Source organism: Chelonoidis abingdonii, chromosome 6, assembly GCF_003597395.2.
Source record: "Chelonoidis abingdonii isolate Lonesome George chromosome 6, CheloAbing_2.0, whole genome shotgun sequence".
Taxonomy (NCBI): domain Eukaryota; kingdom Metazoa; phylum Chordata; order Testudines; family Testudinidae; genus Chelonoidis; species Chelonoidis abingdonii.
The window spans coordinates 2,038,891-2,063,005 of NC_133774.1; the positions used below are offsets into that span (position 1 = coordinate 2,038,891).

At 49.7% G+C, this 24,115-nt stretch overlaps 1 protein-coding gene across 3 annotated transcripts in view; it reads right to left on the reverse strand.

The window, feature by feature from the left end:
* The window catches only part of LOC116820472 (phospholipid-transporting ATPase ID-like), a 119,415-nt gene that overhangs the window by 36,429 nt on the left and 58,871 nt on the right, over positions 1-24,115 (reverse strand). Inside the window, exons 10-17 of one of the 3 annotated variants that reach the window (XM_032772957.2) lie at positions 19,182-19,340; positions 18,134-18,222; positions 10,220-10,416; positions 7,903-8,111; positions 6,263-6,306; positions 4,781-4,946; positions 1,648-1,836; positions 1,043-1,158 (exon numbers count right to left, since the gene is read on the reverse strand). In XM_032772957.2, coding sequence (XP_032628848.1) covers positions 1,043-1,158; positions 1,648-1,836; positions 4,781-4,946; positions 6,263-6,306; positions 7,903-8,111; positions 10,220-10,416; positions 18,134-18,222; positions 19,182-19,340 — 1,169 coding nt within the window. Of the gene's footprint in view, positions 1-1,042; positions 1,159-1,647; positions 1,837-4,780; positions 4,947-6,262; positions 6,307-7,902; positions 8,112-10,219; positions 10,417-18,133; positions 18,223-19,181; positions 19,341-24,115 lie in introns of those variants that run through there. The other 2 variants (XM_032772960.2, XM_032772959.2) reach the window with 2 other exon arrangements.

The window sequence follows — 24,115 nt, forward strand, 5'->3', positions numbered from 1 at the left end:
GACGGTGACTGTGAAATGATTAGGGAGGCTACAAAAACAGAAAACCAAATAAAAATGGGGCATTTCAACTGTCCCCATATTCATTAAGAACATGTCAACTCAGGACAAGAGGCAGAAATAAAATTTCTAGACACCATCAATGACTGCTTCTTAGAGTAGCTAATCCTAGAACCCACAAGGGGAGAGGCAATTCTTGATTTAGTCCTAAGCAGAGCACAGGATCTGATCCAAGAGGTGATTAGCTAAGTCACCATGACCATAATGGAGCTAAATTTAACTTCCTTATAGGGGAAAAATACTAAAGAAATCTACTACGGTAGCATTTAACGTCAAAAAGGGGAACTACCCAAAAAGGAGGCTAGTAAAACAGAAGTTAAAAGGAACAGTCACAAGAGTGAAATGCCTGGAAGCTGCATGGAAACTTTTAACAACCCCATAATAGAGGCTCAAGCTCTATGTATACCCCAAACAAAAATGCCCCCATGGCTAAACAAAAGAGTAAAAGAGGTGGTTAGAGACAAGAGACACCTTTTCAAAATTGGAAGTCAAATACCTCTGAGAAAACAGCAAAGAACATCAACTCTGGCAAATCACGTCTACAAGCAGAATTAGGTAGAGCAGAAAAGCATTTGAAGAGCAACTAGCAAAAGACACAAAAACTAGGAGCAACGGTCAGAGCTGAGGTTACTGCTGACCTGGGCTGTATTTAAAAAGATGAAAGGCTCAGTAGCCCATTACCAGCTGCCTGAATATCCGGACTCCAAAACACAACTGAATATAAGGAGCTGATGAACGTGTTTTCCAGGCAATGGCCCCCTGAGTCTTCACAGAATAACTCTTTCCTTTCCATGGTAAGTTACACATTATTTGCCGATCTCCCAGGGAGAGGCCTTTAGCGTTGCTTTAGAGATCATCCACTTTTCAGCCTCACTGTCGGTTCCATTCCCAGCTCCAATGGTGGCATCAGAGACACTCCCAGAGAACAGGGGACTCCCACCCTTCCCGTTATCTGCAGAGGGGTTCCCCTGCAGGGGGCACTTACATTCAAATGTTCCATGGTCTCTTCCTTGAGGGATCCACAGGAAGAATCCAACAGTTCATAGACAATGGTGTCAGCGCCCTTGCAATACAAGGTCAGGTCGCCTTCCGGACTTCGCACTGAAAGCAACGGGAACAAAAGTTCTGCAAAACTCAGGTGACGGCATTTGGAAGCCATCACACCAAGTGTGTGTAGAGACATTCAAACTCGGCCCACCAGGGGTGAGGCTCACACCTGCTTTGCACAGAATGGAGGACAATGCAGCCACTCCCATCTTTAATACAGAGGCGTGGCGGCACAGACTGCAGACCCAGGACGCATTGCTCCCTCGTGACCTGAGCAGATGCACTGCTGAAGCCTGTAGTATGGGAGGGGAGTAAGGACATTAATATCCAGATGCCAAGGGAACTCTGACAATGAAGACCTGGCCCTGCTCCCAGTGAAGTTCCTGGACACTTCCACTCTATCAATACATTTACATCACGCTAATCGCTGCAGTATCTGGATGCCTTGCATAGCTGGCCACAGAAAAGGAGACCAGGCAAAAGGAGAACACGTTGGAGAGGCTGAACGAGCAGAAAAGTGGAAGGGGAGTGATGGGAACGCACCGATGACAGACATCCTTTTGCGCACATTGTTGAAGTCCAGAATAGCCAGAAGTTCGTAGACCTTTGTTTCTCCCATTTCCACCACAGTGATGGTCTCGGGGGTCCGCGCACGAAACACAAAGCCAAAGTTTCGGGCTGCAGTGACCAGGGCTCCTTCATCTGGAGACTGGGCCTGATACACCAGGTTACCTGCCATGCAAGGAAGAAACAATGTATGTTCATCTCGGTCCTGGATATCATCACCCTGCTCCTGATGTGAATCAAACACAAGGGTTGAGGCATTCTATAGCCACTGCTCATCTCCCGTCCGTCCGTATACCAACCAGATGCAATAAAACCCACACACAGACGCACTCCTCCACAGGCCACAGACTGACACACGTTAGGGACGGAGAAGCTCCCTTACGTCCCATTGAATCCATTCCCCAGAGCCAGTGCAAGACTGGTTCCTAGCCTCCATCTACTGGAAGGATCTCCCTCTGCTTGGGAGGTGCCGCAGCCCAACGGATCTCACTGCCAGGAACGTTTCCTTTGCTCAGCCTCCTCAACACCCCAGGTACTGTCTGCACTGGAATTGACGTCCCCCCAAAGGACAGAACTGCCACAGCTCTCAGTAGGGCAAGGGGACTCTGCCCTAGATGGAATTTGAGGGGACAGGAGCGCGGGATTAACAATGACTAATGAGCCCCCATTTGTCAGGATGCAGTAGGCACCGCCCCTTGCATGAGCTCAGCTCTGCTGACTGGAGCAGGGAGGACGTATGTGTGGCTTTATTCCCATCGGCTCTGAGGGGCTCTGCTTGCAGATTCTTTGCACTCCTTGGAGTAGTTATTGAACTTTGGCCAGCCTTACCCTGGGCCACGAGGCCTGGGAGTCTCCTGGGGTCCTATCCCCACAAGGCACCCGCAGAGCCATGCTAGCTAATGAGCAGCCACACACTGACTCAGGTAATTAGAGTCCTGTGTGGATACAAACACTTGGATCCACATCCAATCCGCACCAGCACCCTCTAGAGCAGCAGCTCTGAACCAGGCATCTATGGTCCCCTGGGGGGCCATGAGCCAGTTTTGGGGGATCCATGGTCCCGCAGGGCCAAAGCCTGGAGCTCCGCGAAGGGGATACCAGGGTCGGTGCTCCAGGCATCAGCCCCCTCGGGGCTCAGGGCTTTGAGCAGGGACCCCCTGAAACCACAGACTCCTCAGAGGGCCACGAATCCTCAGCAGAGAACTGCCACTCTGAAGCCCTGTGTGGATAAACAAATTTGGATCCACATCCAATCTGCCATCCGCATGGATCCACATCCAATCGGCCACGAGTCAGCAGCGTGCCCTTGTTGCCAAGAAGGCTAACAGCATTTTGGGCTCTATAAGTAGGGGCATTGTCAAAAGATCGAGGGATGTGATCATTCTCCTCTATTCAACATTGGTGAGACCTCATCTGGAGTACTGTGTCCAGTTTTGGGCCTCACTCTACAAGAAGGACGTGGAAAAATTGGAAAGAGTCCAGCGGAGGGCAACAAAAATGATTAGGGGGCTGAAGCACATGACTTATGAGGAGAGGCTGAGGGAACTGGGATTGTTTAGTTTGCAGAAGAGAAGAATGAGGGGGGATTTGATAGCTGCTTTCAACTACCTGAAATGGGGTTCCAAAGAGGATGGAGCTCAGCTGTTCTCAGTGGTGGTAGATGACAGAACAAGGAGCAATGGTCTCAAGTTGCAGTGGGGGAGGTCTAGGCTGGATATTAGGAAACACTATTTCACTAGGAGGGTGGTGAAGCATTGAAATGGGTTACCTAGGGAGGTGGTGGAATCTCCTTCCTTAGAGGTTTTAAGGCCCAGCCTGACAAAGCCGTGGCTGGGATGATTTATGAGTTGGGAACTGGTCCTGCGTTGAGCAGGGGGTGGGACCAGATACCTCCTGAGGTCCCTTCCAACCCTGATATTCTATGATTCTATGAAAGAGGCAAGCAATAGAGCCACGTCTTAGGATTGCCAGGCATTTGGATTTTGACCGGAACTCCTGGTGAAAAGGGACCCTGGTGGCTCCGCCTAGCACCTCAGACCGGGCCATTAAAAGTCCGGTCAGTGGCGCAGTGGGACTAAGGCAGGCTCCCTACCTGCTCTGGCTGCATGTGGCTCGTGGAAGCAGCCGGCACGTCTGGCTCCTAAGCGCAGGGATGGCCGGGGAGGCTCTGAGCACTGCCCCTGCCCCCACCCCGAACACTGGCTCCACAGCTCCTATTGGCCGGGAACTGCAGCCAATGGGAGCTGTGAAGGCAGCGCCTGCAGGTGAGGGCAGTGCAAACCATGCAGAACCCCCTGGCCGCCCCTGTGCCTAGGAGCTGGACATACCATGTGGAACATGGGCAGGTAGGGAGTCTGCCTTAGCCGCGCTGCTGCACCAACTGGGAGCTGCCTGAGGTAAGCGCCATCTGGCTGAAATCCCACACCCTGAACTCCCTCTCGCACCCCAACCCCCTGCCCCAGGTCAGATCCTCTTCCTGCACCCTCAGTCCCTCCCAGAATCCACATCCCAACCCTATGCCCCAGCTGAGGCCCCTCCCGCATGCCAAATCCCTTGGCCCCAGCCCCAGAGCCCCACCCTGCACCCCAAACCTCTCATCTCTGGCCCCAGCCCAGAGCCCCCCCCTCCTCCACCGCAAGCCCCAGCCCCAGCCCCAGCCCCAGCCCAGTGAAAGTGGGTGAGTGAGAGGGAGCGGGAGCGACGGAGGGAGGATGGATAGAGTGGAGGACGGGGTCTCAGAGAAGGGGCGGGGCAGAGGTAGGGCAAGGGTGTTCAGTTTTGCCTGATTAGAAAGTTGGCAACCCTACCACATCTGCAGGCGTGGGTACCCACGGATATAAGGTGGATCTCTGCGGATTTGCAGGGCTCTGCAGACGGGGTGAGCAGACAGCAAGCATGAAAAATTGGGACAGGGGTGGAGGTAATAGGCTCCTATATAAGACAAAGCCCCAAATACTGGGACTGTCCCTATAAAGTTGGGACTGGTCACCTTCTCTACAGATGATTTCCCAGTGGACCCGTACCAACATCTGCAGGGAAATGATGGCCCAGCACACTGCTATGACGTACAGGCCGTGACAGCCGTATCAGTGCCTTCCGCAACGCTCACCTTCCTTCTTCTCTTCTGGCATCACGGTGTGACACAGCGAGAGTAACCGGAAAAACCCGTGTGTCGCGGCATCGTCCAGCTTCACAGCTTCCACCAGGCTGTGGTCGTAGAACACGAACTTTGGGTCGGCCAGTTGGTTGTACGAGAAATCGACCTTCTCTGTGTGCTGCAAAGGTGAGGCTCAGGGTCAGCCAGGCAGCTCACTGCCTCACTGTGCTCAGAGGGCTCCCCACTCCCACGATTGCCCTCCCCTACGACTGCCCCCCCACTCGCAGTGATCCCTCCCCCACGACTGCCCCCTCACACTCATGATGATCCCCGACCCCAATTGCCCTCCCCCCAATACCCCCAGTGAAGTCCTCCCTCAATGAACTGCCCCCAACCACCTTCGATGATTACCCCCTTCCACCGACTGCCATCCCCCGCACACTCAGGTGATCCCTCTCCCTACAATTCGCCCCCACACTCCCAGTGATTCCCTCCCGACACGACTGCCCCACACTCACTGATGATTCCCCTCTCTCCACTACTGCCCTCCCTTCCACACCCCCAGTGATCCCCTCCTTATCTCACGACTGCCTCCCCCACACTTCACAACTCGACCCTCCCTTCTCCCACGACTGCCTTCCCCGCACTCCCAATGATCCCTATCCCCCACAACTGTCCTCCCTGCACACTCAGGGTGATCCCTCTCCCCTACGACTGCCCCCCCACTCGCAGTAATCCTCTCCCCTATGATTGCCCCCCCACTCGCAGTGATCTCCTCCCTCAAGCCTGCCCTCCTGCACACTTCCAGGTGAACCCCTCCCCTACAACTGCCCCCCCACTCGCAGTGATCCTCTCCCCTACAACTGCCCCCCCACTCGCAGTGATCTCTTCCCCCACGACTGCCCCCCCCACTCATGATGATCTCCCTCTCCTACGACTGCCCTCCCCCCACACTCACAGTGATCCCCTTCCCCACGACTGCTCCCCTGCACTCGGGTGATCTTCCGCAACAAATAAATCCTTCACATTCTGCTACCTGGGAGAGTGGGAACTGGCTGGGTCCTCGTTGCTCATTTTCAGGATCTCTAATGTTTGAGGTTTCAAAAAAGGTGCAGCCTTTGGAGATGCCAGTGTTTTGGGGTGTGGGCAGAGCCCCACTGTCACTCACCTGCTTCAATGTGCAAAATTTCCACTTTTTAATTAACACCAAGGCCCTGCTGGTCACATGTGCTGAGCCCCCAGTTCAAGGGAGCGAGCGGTGGGCACGCAGCGTCTCAGGAAGCCAGCTGCCCACAGCTTGAACCAGGTCCACAGGAGGAGAGACAGGCTCTGGCAGATCGCAGGAGGCCTGTCAATGCAGGGCTCCCCTCTGCAGGCGCTAGGTGTGTGTGCGGGGTGCATGTTATACCTGGGTGGGGTATGGCATGCGTCCATTGGAGCATACACCAGCAGGGTGGCAGAGAACACAGAACCTGCTGGCTGCTAACCACCTACCTCAGTGATCTCAGTCCTCTGTCCAGCCATGTCGTACACATCACCTGCAGGTTACAAACACAGAGTGAGGTCACACACACATTGCAGCTGAGAGTGTGAGGCTGAGCGTGCACATCCCTTAGGAGTAAGAAGCTGGGCCAGGAAGGAGACTTTGCTGTCTAGTATGAAAGGCACAACAGAGCAAGCTCTCTTCCACTGTCCCTGCCCAGAGCACAAGTCCACAACGTGGGGCAATAAGCAGCCTCCTGCTTGTTCCTATCCCGTAAGCGATGGCAATCGCAGACACTGGAGAACTGCTGAAAATGCCCTAGGCAGAGAGTGGATTCTTCTGCATTGTAGGAAGGGGGTGAAACCCTTAGCCACTTTCTCAGCAGGTGTGGAAGGCTTTCCTGGAGGAGTTTGGGTTAGCTTTACTGCTCTTTCAGAGGGAGGGGTATGCTGATAGAACTGCCACCCGCCATCATGCAGCCAGCTGATTTGATCAAACAGCTTCTCCATTAACCTGCCTGCAATGTGACCCAGGGATTAAAGAGCACATGAAAAACCCAAGCAACTGACAGGCTCATAAAGGGGACAGGAACCTGGATGAAGACCAGCTGGCTCAAACTGAACCCAGCAGGCACTGAGGAAGTCAGCTGGCAGAGGGAAATACTTTCAGGAAATGATTGATACCACCTTTCCGAGGGCTTCTGCCCTCTGGCATTGGAGACGGCACATCTCTGGGGTCATAGTAGACATGCAAAGCCCCTTCTTCCCCTCTCCAGTTAGCAGTACTGCTCCATCTCTTCCTCGTGGACAGTCACCTGGCCACAGTGGTTCATGAATTCATCAACTCCAGCACACACTGCTGCAACTCATCCTATCCAGATAAGCTCACCAGGAAGCTACAGGTGGTGCACAGCACAATGACCTCTCTTAAATGATATGTGCTGGAGAGAGCATATTACAGATGTGACGCACCCCTGCGCTGGAGCCCCAATCCCTGCCATAGCCCCTTCATGGCTCTGGAACTCACAAAGTATTAATGCAATAGGCCAACACTCAGAAGCCAGTGTTGATCTGCACCTCAGCTATGGTCCTCTGGAGAGCACCTCTAGCAGAGCCCGGTGTCGCCTCAAAGAGCTGAGGGCAGTCTTCTCAACAGCTGACCCATCCCTCCAGAGCATGCTTCCAAGGAACAGCCCTAAACCTAATATCTCCAGGTCACAATCCAGCACTCATCCTTTCTACTGTGGTTTTCCTCAAAGACCCAGAACAGAAGATGCCCCAGTAGCATGATCCAAGGAAGAAGCCCACCATTAACTAAACAGTAGGAGACAGACTTGAGTGTCCATCTTCTGGACAGTTTCCACTGGTTTCTAAAATGCACATGCAATGCCTTCCTACCGTGGTGGGTTGGTGGACAGTAAGTAGAGACAAGATGGACAGATGATGGAAAGAGAATAACGCTCAGACTTTGATTAATGCAGTGTTAAAGTGGGTTAAGTAATTTTCATAAGGTACAATTTAATAAAGTAATTTCCCCCACTTCCTACAAGTCTTTTTCTTCTGGATATTTTATGGTATCCCATTTCTGTGACCCAAGAAGAGAGGAGAGATCTGGCAGAAGGTATAGGGAGGAAGAGCAGAGAGGTTTGTACCATAGGATTTCCCATTAATGGAGCACTTGTTGAAAGCCATGATGTTCTGAGTGAGAGTTCCTGTTTTGTCCGAGAAGATGTACTTGATTTGTCCCAGCTCTTCATTGAGGGTGGTGGTGCGGGCCTGGGCTGGCGTATCGTTCAGTGGGTAATACATTTTACGGTCCCAGTCAATGTAGAAGCTGTTGCCCAGGCGTATAATCTCTACACTGGGGACAAGGGAAAGAGAAGATGATGGAACATTCATTAGGTCAGGGAACAGGATCTTCTCTCTTCAGCTTTAGGGCCAGCAGCTGCAGTTAGGATAGGAATCCAGGCATTGTGGTGGGCTGGTGTATCCATCAGACCATCCTGAGATGGCTGCTGGTCACAAGCATTTTAAAGCTGCTATGACAAGCACCCTGAAAACAGCTGCTAGACCAAAGTCCAGGTTCCTTCTGGGTTTTTAATACCTTTTTAGAATAGATTTCAAAAGCTTCACAGCCACAAGCACTTCAGAGAGACTGAGATAGTGCAGCTTTCTCCTAACCTGTGACCAGTCTATATGGGTACTCGATGCTGTCTGTGTAAGCCAGGCAGAGGGCCCAGGTGGCCGAAAGTATGGCTTGCAAAAATACCCCCTGGGTGTGGGGCAAGAGGCAGCCAGCCCTGCCCCAAACTGGGCAGTACTGACAGGGGAGAGGGTGTGGATGAGTTAGTCATTCCTGGGAGCAGGCTTTGCACTTCAGTGACAGAAACTCTGAGGAAGGGCGGTGGTGTGAACAGTGCCCAGAGGTGAATCCCAACTCAGGACTCCAAAGGCCCCGTTAACCCTGCTGTGATTAACCATCAGCACTGCACTCTGGGACTTGAAGCCTGTGTAGGGCACAGCTCCAGACTGAAGGGGAACGCAGCTGCATTGATCTGCTTCATTTTCTGCACATTAGGGTGTAGCGTTCAGGTTTAATGGGGTTCTCAGCTGGACAAAGCTAGGATGCCCCATGAATTAGCGTGCAGTGTGCAGGAGAGCTAGAAATGGTGGCCTTTCTGAAGAAGCTTGAACAAGGCAATCTGATCTTCAGAGCAAGTGAGCTCTTGTGTGATTTAATGTAAACAGACAGATTTATTCATACGTAAGCAACTTGAATTTCCATTTCACTGTCAGCGTGAACTACCGGACAGGAAAAGAATGAATTCTGTGCATGCTCTAAACAGACTCCAGAATGTAACTTCCAACCTCCTAATCCCGAGTGCCATCATTCACCCTCCCTAACCGCCTTACTGAAAAACCAGCAGCCATAATTCAGCCCTGTGCTTAGTGATTTGACAGCATAATCCCTCCCCACACCACCTCTAGGAATGTTATGCTAAATACTGAGAAGCAAATCCTGGTCCCACTGTAATAAATCGCAGAACTCTGAAAAGTGAGATGTAACCGGTAATAAATGAACCCCTCTCCTTTGTCTCACTCTAGCAACTCTTATCTGAGTATCTCAAATTGCTTCACAGATGCGTCTGGCCCACCCATTCACCAACTATCCGGGGCAGCGACTGTCATTTACTCTGTTTGCACCGTGCCTAGCACAGTGGATTTCCCAGAGTCCTCTAAGTGCTGTTGGAATACCAGTGGCAACAAGCTCATTACTTACGCTTCAAAGCCACTGCTGTGAAATACATATTATTCCTAGCTCCACTTTCACATGGTGAAAATGTGGCACACCTGGTCACCAGCTGCAGAGCTGGGCACAGAACCCAGGACTTCTGATACCTATTCCTGTCTTCTAAACACAAGCCCATCCTAGGTGGGGGCTCTTCTGGAAGGACACACTTAGATGTCTGGGATCCCTGCTTAATCACATTGGCCTTTGCTCCAAGTTTGCATAACTCGCACACAGCAGACGGCGGAACTCCGAGAGAGACAATCTGTGGGGATCTCCTGGGGAAGCCAGCTCTGCACCAACCTCCATGCAGGGCTGCGGCAGAAAACCACCCATCGAAGGAACATCTCTGTGGTTTAGAATTATTCTAATGAATCCACTTCAGTCTCAAATAACTAACATAGTGGTTTTGGGGAGAGGACAAAAGGGCTTGACTCAAGCACAGAAGGACCGCGTGGTGAAGTCCATGCCCTAACAGAGGGCACTATTCAATACAGACCCATGGTGGGACCCCGTGTCATCAGGTATCCTCACTAGATGGCAGCCATATGCAGATTTGATTTTGCTGAGAGCTCAGCTCTGTAATGCACTCCTAGAAGTGGAAAGCACTGCTCTCTGCGAAGGTGAATATTAAAAAACTCTTTCAAGCAGGCACTGTAACACAAAGGGCAGTCACATACCTGACGTAGAGTGAAATCGGCACCACGGTGTTCAAAATGATCACGTAAGACCAGAACATGAGGAACCCAGAGTAGGCAGCTGAGTTTACGCCAACTGCCCAGGGCAGATAGACTTGGAAGTAATAGCCCTTGTCACGTTCCCAGATGCCGTTTCCAATGGCCAGGATGAAACACATCAGAGCTAAAAACGCAAAAATCTGCAACAAGATGATATGCATTTCAGAAAACAAAGTGTCTTGTGTTCAGTGTCTATGAGCAGTGCCCTGATTACATGGTACAGTATGAATCAGAGACACAGCGGGGAAAGACCTGCTGGTATTAGGTTACCTGCTCTAATTCCTGGCCAGTGCAGGACTGACCATTTATTTCCCAGCTCAGTCAGACTTCCTGGTTGCCCACAGGAAAGTCACTTAATCCCTCTATGCCTAAATTACCCCATCTGTGAATTGGAAAGAACACTTCCCTGTCTCAGAGGGGCGCCGAGATGGGCTTTGATACTATGGGGATGGGCACCATATAAGAACCTAGTTAGAGAACCTCCAGGCTGCCTGATCCAAAGAAGCTCATAAGAACAGCCATACAGGGTCAGACCAAAGGTCCATCTAGCTCCAGTATCCTGTCTTCTCACAGTGACCAATGCCAGGTGCCCAAGAAGGAATGAACAGAACAGGGAATTATCAAGTGATCCGTTCCCTGTTCCCCATTCTCAGCTTCCGGCAAACAGAGGCTAGAGGCACCATCCCTGTCCATCCTGGCTAATAGCCATGATGGACCCATCCTCCAAGAATTTATCTAGTTCTTTTTTGAACCCTGTTATAGTCTTGGCCTTCACAACATCCTCTAGCAAAAAGTTCCACAGGTTGACTGTGTGTTGTGTGAAGAAATACTTCCTTTTGTTTGTTTTAAACCTGCTGCCTATTAATTTCATTTGGTGAGCCCTAGCTCTTGTGTTATGATGACCAAACAATACTTCCTTATTTATTTCTTCACACTAGTCATGATTTTATAGACCTCCATCATATCCCCCCTTAGCCATCTCTTTTCCAAGCTGAATAGTCCCCGTTTTATTAATCTCTCCTCATACAGAAGCCGTTCCATACCCCTGATAATTTTTGTTGCCCTTTTCTGAACCTTTTCCAATTCCAATATATCTTTTTTGAGATGGGGCAACTACATCTGCACACAGTATTCAAGGTGTGGGCGTACCAGGGATTTATAGAGAGACAATAAGATATTTTCTGTCTTATTATCTCTCCCTTTCTTAATGATGCCCAACATTCTGTTTGCTTTTTTGACTGCCACTGCACATTGCGTGGATGTTTTCAGAGAACTACCCACAAGGACTCCAAGATCTTTCTTGCGCAGTAACAGCTAATTTAGACCCCATCATTGTATACGTATAGTTGGGATTATGTTTCCAATGTGCATTACTTTGCATTTATCGACATGGAATTTCATCTGCCATTTTGTTGCCCAGTCACCCAGTTTTGTGAGATCCTTTTGTAGCTCTTCACAGTCTGCCTGGGACTTAAGAATCCTGAGTAGTTTGGTATCATCTGCAAACTGCCACCTCACTGTTTACTCCTTTTTCCAGATCATTTATCTTTTCTCTCAGTGCCCTTCACCCCTCCTGATACAGCCCCACAGAGACTGAACACTGCAGAGCACATGGGTTTATCTTTGATGTCCTGCAGTTCATCATGGGAAACACGGGTGACTCATTAATACACTTTGTGGAAGTATTACAAGGCCTAAGGGGCAGAAAGCAGCTAAACTTCCTAATATTACAGGAGCACCCACCTGACAGGGGTACAAGTGCTAATTTGCCTCTAACACGATTGTCACCAATGTCACATCCTCTGTACTTTAGAGGTGTGTGCAATACACGTGCGCAGGCAAGGAGTCACTAACATGCTTATTTACTTGGCCTCCCCTGGTCTGTCTCTATCCACCTGTTGTCTTATACTTGGATTGTAAAGCTCCATCGTTTTGCTCTGTTTGTACAGCACCTAGCACAGTGGGTCCTGGTTCCTGACTAGGGCTCTGAGATGCGACAGGAATACAAATAACAGTGCTCAGTTTTCTTTGAGGGGAGCGAGCTGTTAGCAGAACATCAGTGCTAAGGTTTTTTCCTGCTCGGAGGGACGGAAAGAGGGGAATAATGCTGTAGTCTTTGTCACCACTAACCAGCGTGAACAACGCTGTATGGCATGCTGTGGTTACTGCTGCAGCACATGGAGACTAGGAAGTGTACAAATACAGGCCTGGACAGCAAACACTTGCTCCCTAGAGCAGTGCTTTCCACCGCCCTCGGGGAAGGAGAACTGATGCCTTGAAGGAGTGGGCCCAAGCCGTTCCTCAGGCAAGCTGATTTCCGTGGGCTAACATTTAACGTCAGACCATGACCTCCAGCCGTCTCCGTGGGTTCTGTACCCATATTTGAAGCAAAAAGAGAAGGCCTGGGCAGCCAGCAGTGGCAGCTCTATCATCAGAAGGTGTCCCCTTCCTGAGTCTGCTAAGCACCGCCTCCCCTCTGCGGCACAAACACAGGCCTTGCAGCTAGGGTACTTCCTTCTGTGGGAAGGTCTGTCCTCGCCACAGAACATTAACTTCTTTCTGAGCTCACTAGGGAGTGATGTCTCACTCTTGGCCTGATTTCAAACAGACAGTCTGCCGCAGATTCCCACAGAAGCAACCTTTCTAAACATGGAGAAAGGCAGAGGGTCAGCCTGGAGAGAGGGTTATTTCTGCCTGACCTACTTGAGAGGCAAAGAGACTGCATGTAAACTGGACAGCGTTTCAAGGCCATTTAAAAATTAATTTGTCACGGAGAAAGTTACAGACTATTAAGCACAAGCGAGCGTTTCCTGTGTTTACATTGTGCAAGCTTCATTTCACCTGAAAGTGAGATATTTTTAGCTCTGTTTTTATTTAGGAAATGATGGCTTTTTGCATTCTTTTGGATCAGTTCGTCAGCAGTGCAACACACTGTCTCTGGTCACAATCCTGCCCGTTCACCTCTCTGATCCTCCTGTGAGAAAGGAGGCACTGGCCACATTCCCTTTCGAGCACGAAGGACCTGATTACTAGAGCACAACTATCTGAGAGCAGGTGTGGGAAGGACCAAGTGGTAGTTAGGTAACCAAGTATTCGGTGTCCCACAAATACCCCGATTAACTCCTCCATTCCTACCATTGCTCACCCACCCCGTCAATTCTGGAGTCATCTTTAACTCCTTCCTTCTCCCCTCGCATCCAGGCCATGGCCAAATCCTGCTGCTTCCCCTCCCAGAACTACTAATCCACACACAGTCAGCTCCCCTCTACTCTATTGACAGCTCCTCCTCTAAGATGGGCAGACACCTGGCCCCATCAGCCATGGAGAACACAGAGGAGATGCATTTAGCTGCAACTTGGTCAGTTCTCCAAAAAAGCAAGGAGCTAAACTACCCTTCTCTGCACTAACCCTAAAATGGAGCAGAGAGCTGAGTGGATCTGAACATGGAAAGAAAGCTCTGTATGTGTGACACGTAAATTCTGGGAGATGGGTGGCTAACTCTGAGCAAGGGCCAAATCCTGAGGTCCTCAGGATCTGTCATCACCATCACCTTTTTCCCTTTCCCCCTTCCTGTGGGGGTCCCCAGGTGCTCTGTCCTGGCCCCTCTCCTCTTTTCCATCCAACGTCAGGAGGAGGAGACATCCTCAGCTGGCATGGGTTCTCTCACCCCCCCCAGCGTTTCTCCCACAGTCCCTCTGACCCTGCATGTCGGAAGGCCTGCTGCCACCGCTAACTCACCACAGCCCAGGAATGAACTCTCTCCTCCCGACCTCTCCCCTTTCTCCATTACCCCGATAACTCCTCCATTCCTACCATTGCTCACCCACCCCCTCAATTCTGGAGTCATCTTTAACTCCTTCCTTCTCCCCTCGCAACCAGGCCATGGCCAAATCTCGCTGCTTCCCCTCCCGGAACTACTAATCCACACACTGTCAGCTCCCCTTTCCTCTATTGACAGCTCCTCCTCTTAGGCCTTTGTGAAACTCCACCTAAAGTCCCTGCAGAATGATTCCTGTCATCCTGTTGCCTGACACACTGACCTTCCGCTTCAGTGCTTCTCAGTGCCAAGGGCAGTATCGCCCCTGCCCCTGTCTCTTTCTGCGTCCCCAGGCCCACTCTGCCAGTGACGCAGCCTTGATCCTCCTTTCCTCCCGTTCTTCCACACACCTTCTGCCATGCCTGGAACAGTCTCCCAAACACTAGTCGGTGTGAAATCCCCAACGCCCTACGCCTGCCGCGTGACCTGTGGAAAGCAGCACATGCACACTTCAGAAACCGCTGACCAGACCTGGAACTACCCGGCCGGGGGCCTGTCGTTGTCCTGGTCCTTTGGCTGGAACGTTGCATGTCTCCCCTTGTGCTTCCTTTAGCATCTGTTTTCTCAGACTGCAGACAAAGCTGCCCTGCGTCTGTACAGTACCAAGCACGCTGCAGGATCCACTGTATCCTACTTAATTACAACTCTTCTGCTCACTGAAGCAGATGGCTAAATAAGGACTGAGTAAAGACCCCAGGATTGGAGCCTGCTGAAGAGTAAGAAAAAAGCCCAGAAGAACAGGTTCCAGAATGGAGCCCTTGGAAGCCAGAGGCAGCCTGATCCCTAGATGCTGTCCTACTGAAACAAAATGAGTCTGTGGAAAATAGAAGGGCAAAGGCATTTAGATACTGAGGTAGTTACAAGGCAATGTGAGTATCCAACACATTCAACAAGACGTGCTGATCTCTTGTGTCAAAGGTGGCCAAGAAACACTGCAACAGCACAGAAACACAACCTCCATCGGCCGCCATCACTCCCGACTCCTTGGGGGCAGACTCCAGCACTGTGCTTGGGACACAAACTGCATAAGCAGGAGTTGAGCAGAGCCTCACTCATGGCAGTGCAAACACCTAGCTCCTTACAGGTTCCAGGCATTTCACAGAATTCCTATGGCAGCCACAGCTCCATGAGAAGAGGGGAAAATCACCCTCAGCCAGAGACGGGGGCACTGTGTGAGAATCACTGAGATCCAAATATCTGTGAAGAGTCCCCCTGCCAAGGGCCAGACTCACAGACCCCTCCATGTCCTGAGCCCTGTAGGATCTGAGGAACAAAAAGCTGAGAAGGAAAATGACCTCAAGGTGCTGGGCCAGGTTCTCAGCTGGCGCAAGTCAGGGTAACACCGCTGCAGTCGGTGGAGTTCCACCCACGAGCAATCTGCTCCCCTGTGTTTGCAATGGAGCCAGTGTTTGCTGCACTGTTAATTTTGTTTTATAAAGGAGAAAATTGTTGGCAAAGGTGCATCACATAATGCCAGAGCTGGTCTGGCTGGCGGGTTTAAACTGAAGTTCAAATGCCAAATAAGCAGCTGGCCAGTCAGAGTACTGCCATGATGTGTGAAGGTTAATGTGTGCTGGCGCGGTCAAATCCCCCTGCGGCCGGAGCTGATTTATTGGACATACAAGGGTTCACTTTTGTGGGCGTTGCACTGGCTTGATGGGAGCCAGTCTGTAAGCAGAGTCAGGATGGGCTCTACCCTGACATCTGGTGGTGAATTATGGCGAGTGTGGAAAAGAATTTCAGAGGCTGATCGTGTTTGCATAGGCACACCCACTCCGCCTAGCATAGTCCATGGCAGCCTAAAATGGTTACTTTCACAGCTGTGGGATCCCCAATTTCTTTGTTATTGGGGCAGGAGGAATAAAGTGTTGTCACCCTGATTAACTAAATGAGGAACTACGAAACTGTTTTATGATAATGGGTTTCACTATCAACTAAATAGCACTTGCTAGACAAGGGACATGGGTTCCAAAACCCAGTGAATTGAGAGAGGCTGTGGACAGGTATTTGTACCTGGGGGTGTAAGCTCCTTGTGTGAGCCAGAAGCACCAGTTCTACCTACTTCTCTCTCCACTGTGGAAAATCAGAGCTGATTTTTGATTCCCTTAAGAATCTAGATATAGGTTACTGAGCTGAACTGACTATGGACTAATGGTGCACTAGCAGTGGGGCTCCCCTACTGTGAGCTGAAATTACTAAAGAGCTGGAATTGCTGAGCTGAGAGCACTTAGTACTGTGCTAACTAGTGGGGGAGCCTGAAGCTATACTGTGGAGCAGAGCACCTGGCAGAGCAGAGTGGAGCAGTTGTGGAGCCACGGAGTGAGTGGAGCCGAGCAGTTTGTGGGGACAGCTGGAGCGGATCACAGGACAGCTGGTGGAGCAGAGCAGCTGGCGGAGTGGAGCGAAGCAGTTTGTGGGGTTGGCTGGAGGAGCAGAGTGGAATGGCTGGTAGAGCAGAGCAGTTCGTGGAGAAGGCGGAAGCAGAACCGCACAGAGAGGCAGGGCAGTTGGCCCCAGACCACGTAAGGTGCTCCTTTCTACCCAGGCTGGCGGGCGGGGGGGAGCCTCTGCAGATAGACTCTCGAACTCTGGGGGACAGAGACTTTTGGATTGTGGGTCTTTTGGGACTGTGGGTGATCTTTGGGTTGCTGAACTCTAGGGACATTTGGGGTATTGGACTTTGGAGTCTTGGGGTGATTTGGGGGTTTCTGGACTCAAGAGCCCAGGGAAAAGGACACAGCCCAATTTCCTGGGGTGGGTCTTTGCTCACGGTTTGGTCTAGGTTTGGTCTAGTTGAGGTGTTTTCCCAACTTAATGCTTGTTGTTTATCTCATGTAATTAAACCTTTTCTGCTACACCGAGACTCTGTGCTTGCGAGAGGGGAAGTATTGCCTCTTTGAGGCGCCCAGGGGTGTGTGTAAAATTTTCCCAGGTCACTGGGTGGGGGCTCGAGCTGGTTTTGCATTACGTTGTAGGGAAGGGACCCCTATGTATTGAACTTGGCCCTGCTGCTATCAGTTCGGCCTGGCAGAAGGGTTACAAGTCTAATCTCGGTTTGTTTGTTATCATTTCAGTCTCGTAACATTAAACTACTGACAGTCTCCATGTCAATGAAGGCGTGCTCTGAAACGCATGAACAGAAGCTGCTATTAGAAGCTAAATATCTGAGCTAAGCTAAATTCTCTTTTCCTTGAGCACGCTCCTGAGCTGTTCTTCAAGCAACATTGGATAAGGCACTGGCTAGTGTGTGTGAGTGAGCACATCTCCCCGTAGGGACAGTGCCCAGCCGCTAGGACAGGCTGCTAGCCCACAGCAGCTGCTGAAAGGAGCCATGCTTTAAGCTCCAGGCAGAGGCCCTGGGACGGAATCCCCAGGACTAATCCCTGCTGAGGACTGTGGCATCCATGTGTGAGCAGCTGCAGTTTGTTACAATTTTCAAGAAGTTTCAATCCCAAATTCGATCTGCAGCATTTTAATTAGCAGAGAGTCAGAGACTGTCCCCCTGGAGTGTAAATATCTGTTTAGTGCTTTTAAATTTACCACTTGCTAAAAAACCCCAGTCTCTGGTTATGAATGAGCACACAATATTTTCCTCTAATGCAGGAGTGCCAGTTTAGCAGCCAGCAGAGAGCACCATGCAATTATCGAATGCTGTGCAGACAGACATTACTGCAGATATCAAGGAAGCCTGAAAGCGAGGGGGAAAAAATCAGTGTTTATTTAAATAGAAAACCACCAAAGATATTTGGGAAAATGTTACTCGCAGGCTTCAAAGTGGATATCACAAACAATGGAGAAAAAGAGCACAGCAAATGAAAAGCCATAAAGAGAGGTCCTGGACGCTATCAGTTTAATGGCCTAGTTCTGCAGGATGGGAGGTCTGAAAGGTGCTGCAGAAATCCATATGTTAATGTACTTTTCTAGCATTCTTCCTGTTCTCATTAGTCTCTTGATGTTCCCTCATTTGTCAGGAAAGAGGGAGGAGCACTCTGAAATGATGAACATGGCTGAAGGAGTGAAGACAAATTTATCAGACTTACCACTAACACGAGGACATTCATTAGCCGATCAATGCTGGTCCGTTTAAAGGTTGTTTTCCCACAGTTCTGCATTAATTTGGTGTCTGGCCCTAGTAGATCAAACACAGCCATGATTTTTAAGAACACGGCTCAGTTCTAGAGCTGCTTCCCTTCGAGACGCCAAAGCATTTTACAAACATACATTAACTGTCACAACCCTCCTGTGAGGCAGGGTCACATTGGTATCCCTGTGTTACAGATGGAGAAACTGAGGCACAAAGCAGTAATGTGACTTGCCCAAAGTCATAGAGGGAATCAGAAACAGACACCAGAACTCCTGACTCCAGCTCCCTGCTCTCTCCTGCAGCCCGTGCACCCTCCCTTGTGGGTTTAATTTATTTTATGGAGAATAATGGAGAATATATCAGCAGTGACCTGCACTGTGCACTGTCACATGTCACCAGTGCTACAGAAATAATCCAAATCTCACCCCTATTACAATGTGGATTTTTTTCCCCCCACACTAATACAGGAGGCAATTCTGACACTCTAGTACAAGGGTGTAACCTGGAGCATTGTGTTTCTCTAAGCTAATCAGGCTGGCTTGGAGTTGGGACCTGCTCAGTACATGCTTGGAGAGATAAAGTGATTGAGTTCCACTAGCTCACTGTGCCCTCAAACAGGGTCAGTATTTGGGGACTGTTTGCCCAGGTGGATGGGCTGAGATTTTCACCTATGTTATTTGCTGATCCCAGCTCCAGGGACGAGAAGCTGCTTTTTATGTCAAAGAACCCCATCAAGGTGCATTGAGATTTTGCAACAGAGGGTTCACTATTCCTCTCTCTTGTGGACTGGTCTAGAAAACTTCCTGCTCATAGTGAGTTTGTGATGTTCCTAGCTTGGGGCTAAGAGGAAGGTTCAACATTCCACTTGTGTTCTCATACCCTATGGAAACCAAGCTTCCAAAGCGGACAAAAGTGGCTCTTCTCTGCCCACTGGGAATTACATCCCCCTCACCCCACCCCCCGGTACAGGTTTTTCACTCTGCACCTCTGTGTATTCCACCTACCAGCATAAATAACAAGCCCAAAGCACCATTCTGTGTTCCTAATGGTGCAGCCCCTCAGCAGCATCTTCTCATTGTCCAGGGCAAATTTCTCCCCACAGAGAGTAAGAGTCCCGGTGAACTTATCCAGTTTGTTATTCGGTGCCTCACATTTGACTTCACCTGTAAATAGAGATCAGACAATGAAAACCTTCCTGGGACTAGCCCCCCACTGGGCAGCACACACAACATCCTCAGCTGTGCCCTGCACAGTGACCATGTCAGGACCTTAGCTGTCCGCCCGTATCACATTCTGCTGGACACTGCAAGCGCTGCTCCGCATGGAGACTGCTCCTACCCGGCCTCCCCACGGCAATCCAATCATCTGCATTGAATTAGTTTCATATTTAGGTTTTTCCTTTGCCATTTAACACAGGATGGTGCCCTGCCCTTTGAGGCCATGTCACATCCCTGGCTGATAAGTTCCACCAGCCCTCTCTCTCACCTGGCAGAACCCAACAGAGATGCCCTTCTCCTTGCCAACCCCTCAGCCACAAACTGGCCTGCTCCAGCACCCAGAACAGCATTGGTAGAGGACTTTAATAAATACCATTGGAGAGATGACCTGATGGACACTTCACAGCATGAAATAATCCCAAAGCAGCCTGAGAATAAGCTGCAAGCAGCAGAGTGTACTGGAGGGCAGTGAACAGCTACATGGTGAGAACACACATACATGCAAACAACAGTGTCGAACAGAATCTCACACAGAAGACAACCCTGACCTGGCAAGCATGGGCTGCACCACTGCCTCCTGCAGCAGCCTTGCTAGTGAGTTGAAGCCCCACACTAGGCTGGACTTCCAACCTACGTCACAAGAGCAGCCATCACTGATGGAACAGACTAGGGACAACAGAGGAGATGATAGTGCAAACAGTGAACATACCTGATCGGGTTTCTTTAGAGGTACCGTAACTCTGCACATTACAACACTGGACTGATGCAGTCTGCACCACTTGGGATGCCCCACTGACAGAGTGACTACATACTGGCACCCAAAGAAATGAAGCAGGAAAGGGCTCATAAGATAAGCAAGGAGAGCATCTGTGAAAAGGTAGGAAGAATTGCTGGGTGCAAAGGAATAAGCATGCTTCAATATAAGCCTTCTCCTCTCCCGCCCCCAAAGCAGCAGAGTGTCCACTGCTTAACCAGGCCTTGGAGACAGGTATCTTCGCATGCAGCAGAGGCTGGGAGTGCTGTGCGCAGGTGGGAGCGCTTTATCGAGGACTTTGTAGCCCAAAGAACCATGGCCACAATATGGGCTAGAAGGTGGGGATTTTTCAAATAAAGTGCATGTGTGTAACAATTCCTGAAGCTCTAGCAGGGTTGCAGAGGACCCTCCATAAGGGGAAGAGCTATTTTAAGAACTTGACTCCTGTGAGTTCATGGTTTCCTCACCCTGCCCTAAACACAGTCCCGTCAAGTTGTAGCAGGTCAGAACTTAACCCCATTTCATGAGGTATGATTTTATTAACAAAGCTCAAACACACAAAATCCTGCTGAAGTCGTCTCTGCAAGCTTAGTTATTCCCAGAGTTCCCTCCCGAGGGCGGCTCAGCCCACACTCTCGATCCCCCTTTCTCTCTCAAGCAAGGAAGCCGGCCCTGCCTCCCTTGCATCTGGGTAGGGGAATGAGCCACTTGACATGGTGAGTCAAAACCACCGGTAGCCCCTTCCCAGCAGCACCCTCATGCGCTAGCAGAGTCAGGGTTCCCACTAACGCTGTCGGCCTGGTACATTTACTTATTCAGTTTTCTTTCAGACTCTAATAAGCACAACTGGGAAATTAATATCTGAGGGCTGCACACGTGGCCATAATTAATAGCCAAGTGTCCCCTTTCAGTCCACTCTGTTTTAGTCTCTTCTGTTCCATCCCTTGAATTTCTTCGGAACCCCAAGGAAGACATGCTTGTCACTGGCCATGCCGCCAACCCACCCAATTCCCGATGGCCAGAGGGGTGGATTCTGCTCCATATTCTGTAATTATCTCTCCTTATAAAATGTGCTTACCCACTATTCTAAGGCCCAGCTGCAATTAGTATAAAAACTATTATTCAAATCAACAGTTAGACCCAGGGTTCAGAAAGGAGCCAAGAGAATGACTGAAGGATTAGAAAACATGCCAGCTACTGTCAGACTCCAAGAGCTCAATCTATTTAGCTTAGGAAAGAGAAACTTAACCTGACTTGATCCCATTCTGTAAGTACCTACATGGGAAATAAATATTTGAGAACAGGCTTTTTAATCTAGGAGACAAAGGTCTAATATCAGAGGGGTAACCGTGTCAGTCTGGATCTGTAAAAGAAGCAAAGAATCCTGTGGCACCTTTTAGACTAACAGACATATTGGAGCATGAGCTTTCATGGCTGCAGCATCAAGAACACCCTAACGTCTTGTGTTAAAACCAGGATGGTGTGAGGGTGATCTCCAGTAACTATGCTGTGTTGGGACTTACAGATGTACAGCTTGTAAGGCCAGGAGAGACCTTAGTGATCATCTCACCTGACCCGTACAAGAGAGGCCATATCATCTCACCCAGTGATCCTGCACTGAGTACAATGACTGGTGGGAAGTTATTGGACACCCGCTGAACCCATTTCACCCGAAAGGTTTAAACCCCATGAAGCTTGGACCTGGTCAGTGGCAGCCAGCTGATACCTGATTATTGTTTCCTCTCATGTCTTCTCACTTCCCCAACAATAAATAAAGTTCATCTTGGAAAAATCCCCCGGACCTGACCCGGCACAGGACCAACAGACACCATGCTCTGGGTTAAGCATTTTGCTTCATTGCCTTTGTGAATTAGCCATCCAACCTTCTCCTCCCATCCTGCCCCATGAAGTCCTTGCATGAAGGGCTCCGTAAAATATTTAATACTTGTACATAGGTTAGCTACAGGAATGTTAGGTTAGGTCTAACCCCAGGCACTCTTCCCGGTTCTTTTCCAAATATTAATCACAACAGGAAATATTTTATTTTCACTTTAGATATCACAAATAGGGCCCCTTTTATTTAAAACAAAACTAGAGATTTTGTAAAAAATAAATATAAGATAAGGGAATAATTTTAACTTTGTAAAAGATTTTGAAACATTTGTTGAGTCATAGAATCATGGAATCATAGAATATCAGGATAGGAAGAGACCTCAGGAGGTATCTAGTCCAATCCCTTGCTTAAAGCACGACCATCCCCAACTAAATCATCCCAGCCAGGGCTGTGTCAAGCCTGACCTTAAAAACCTCTAAGGATGGAGATTCCACCACCTCCCTAGTGAACCCATTCCAGTGCTTCACCACCCTCCTAGGGAAATAGTGTTTCCTTATATCCAACCTAAACCTCCCCCACTGCAACTTGAGACCATTGCTTGTCTTGTTCTGAGTCAAGTTATGCACATTTAGAAAAAGCAATTGTTTTGATCCTCGTTAGACAAACTGTCTGAGAAAGGACTTCTCTATCTTAAAAAGAAGATTTTGGTTTCCACATTGTTACACGCCATGGCCTCTTCAGTAAAATAAGGGTTTGAACCCCTCACTCAGGGAAGGACCATCATTTACAGGGGGTTTCCCAGTGCAGCAATAAAAGTCTACAAGAGCTCTGGAAATATGAAAGCCCAAAACCACAGACCTCACTTGAGAGAAATCCAGTGATAAGGTGTCACACAGCTGAGAAATTGGACCAAGAATATTGTTCCATAAGATCCCACCGCAGAAAGAGTGGTGTCTAGCAGCCCCTTTAGATTGCACAGCTTAGAGACATTCTAAGATCTTTGAATATGGACCAGCTGATCACCATTCCGCCATTTATCATGGATATGACAGTGGAGTCATCGACTCATTTCAGTCATTTACCTTTATTTCCTATGAATCTGGTGCTCAAGAAAAGTCCCCGGAGAACAGGGGGAGCAGCATTATAAGCTGAACTACAGCACTGCTCTGCGCTATTCCATTTGGGTTCTCTTATCACCCTGAGCACCTTCTGGCTGGACTTTGAGCGATGTGACTAGCATCTGTCATATGGTCTCTGTCATGTCGTCTACCAGCAAGAGACCTGTGTGCAGAATGGAATGTTTTGCTTCTGTAGGGTTGGATTGGGGGGAGTGGGGGTTGTGCATGTTGCCAAGTGTTTAGGTTAGAGAAAGCCAAGTCAGAGAAGCCAGCTTTGCAGGCCCTTGCCTGAACTGTAGCTCTAGGAGGTTAGAAAAAAAATAAGTTTAGTCTTTTGTCCGTGGCCCATTATGCTGTGGCTAGGGGAGGAAATAGTGCCAAGTGTGATTTCAGTGACATGGACACCTGTCCACCAGGCCCAGGCCCTCTCGTTCATTTCACATAAGGGACCATGGAACATGTGATGTGGCAGGGACATGTTTCACAGCACACCTGCTTTCAGCGTATTAGCTCCCAGGCCATGCCAGCAAAACATTTTCAGATTCATCTTTTTGGTGCTGTTGAGAAAACAGTGAAAGGACAAAAGTGTAAAGCTCTAAACTGAGAAATCCAAATAATCCCCCTCGAATGCAGATCGGCTGCCCCTGCTCCTAACATTGGTGTAAATGAAGTGTAACTGCTCTAAAGTCAATGGATTTACATCAGTGTAAAACTGCTCTGAGATCAGACTCAAGCCCTGTCGGTAAATTCAATGCAGTGACTACCTGTTGTGTTTCCCAGGGGGCGGTTTGCAGGAGCCTTACATGCAGGATTTGATGGGGTCTCAACAAGCCTAGACAGAAACTAAGTGACAGGCTTAATGCGTCTTGCCATGTGACTGCCCACCCATTGCAGTCAATGGCAGCACACAAGATCTGATCTGCACTGCGTGCCGCTGCTATCCCTGGGAGCACTGGGCAGGGACCCAGGGGCCTGCAGTGCGGCTTGGAGAGGAGAATTCTGACTTCAGGTGGAA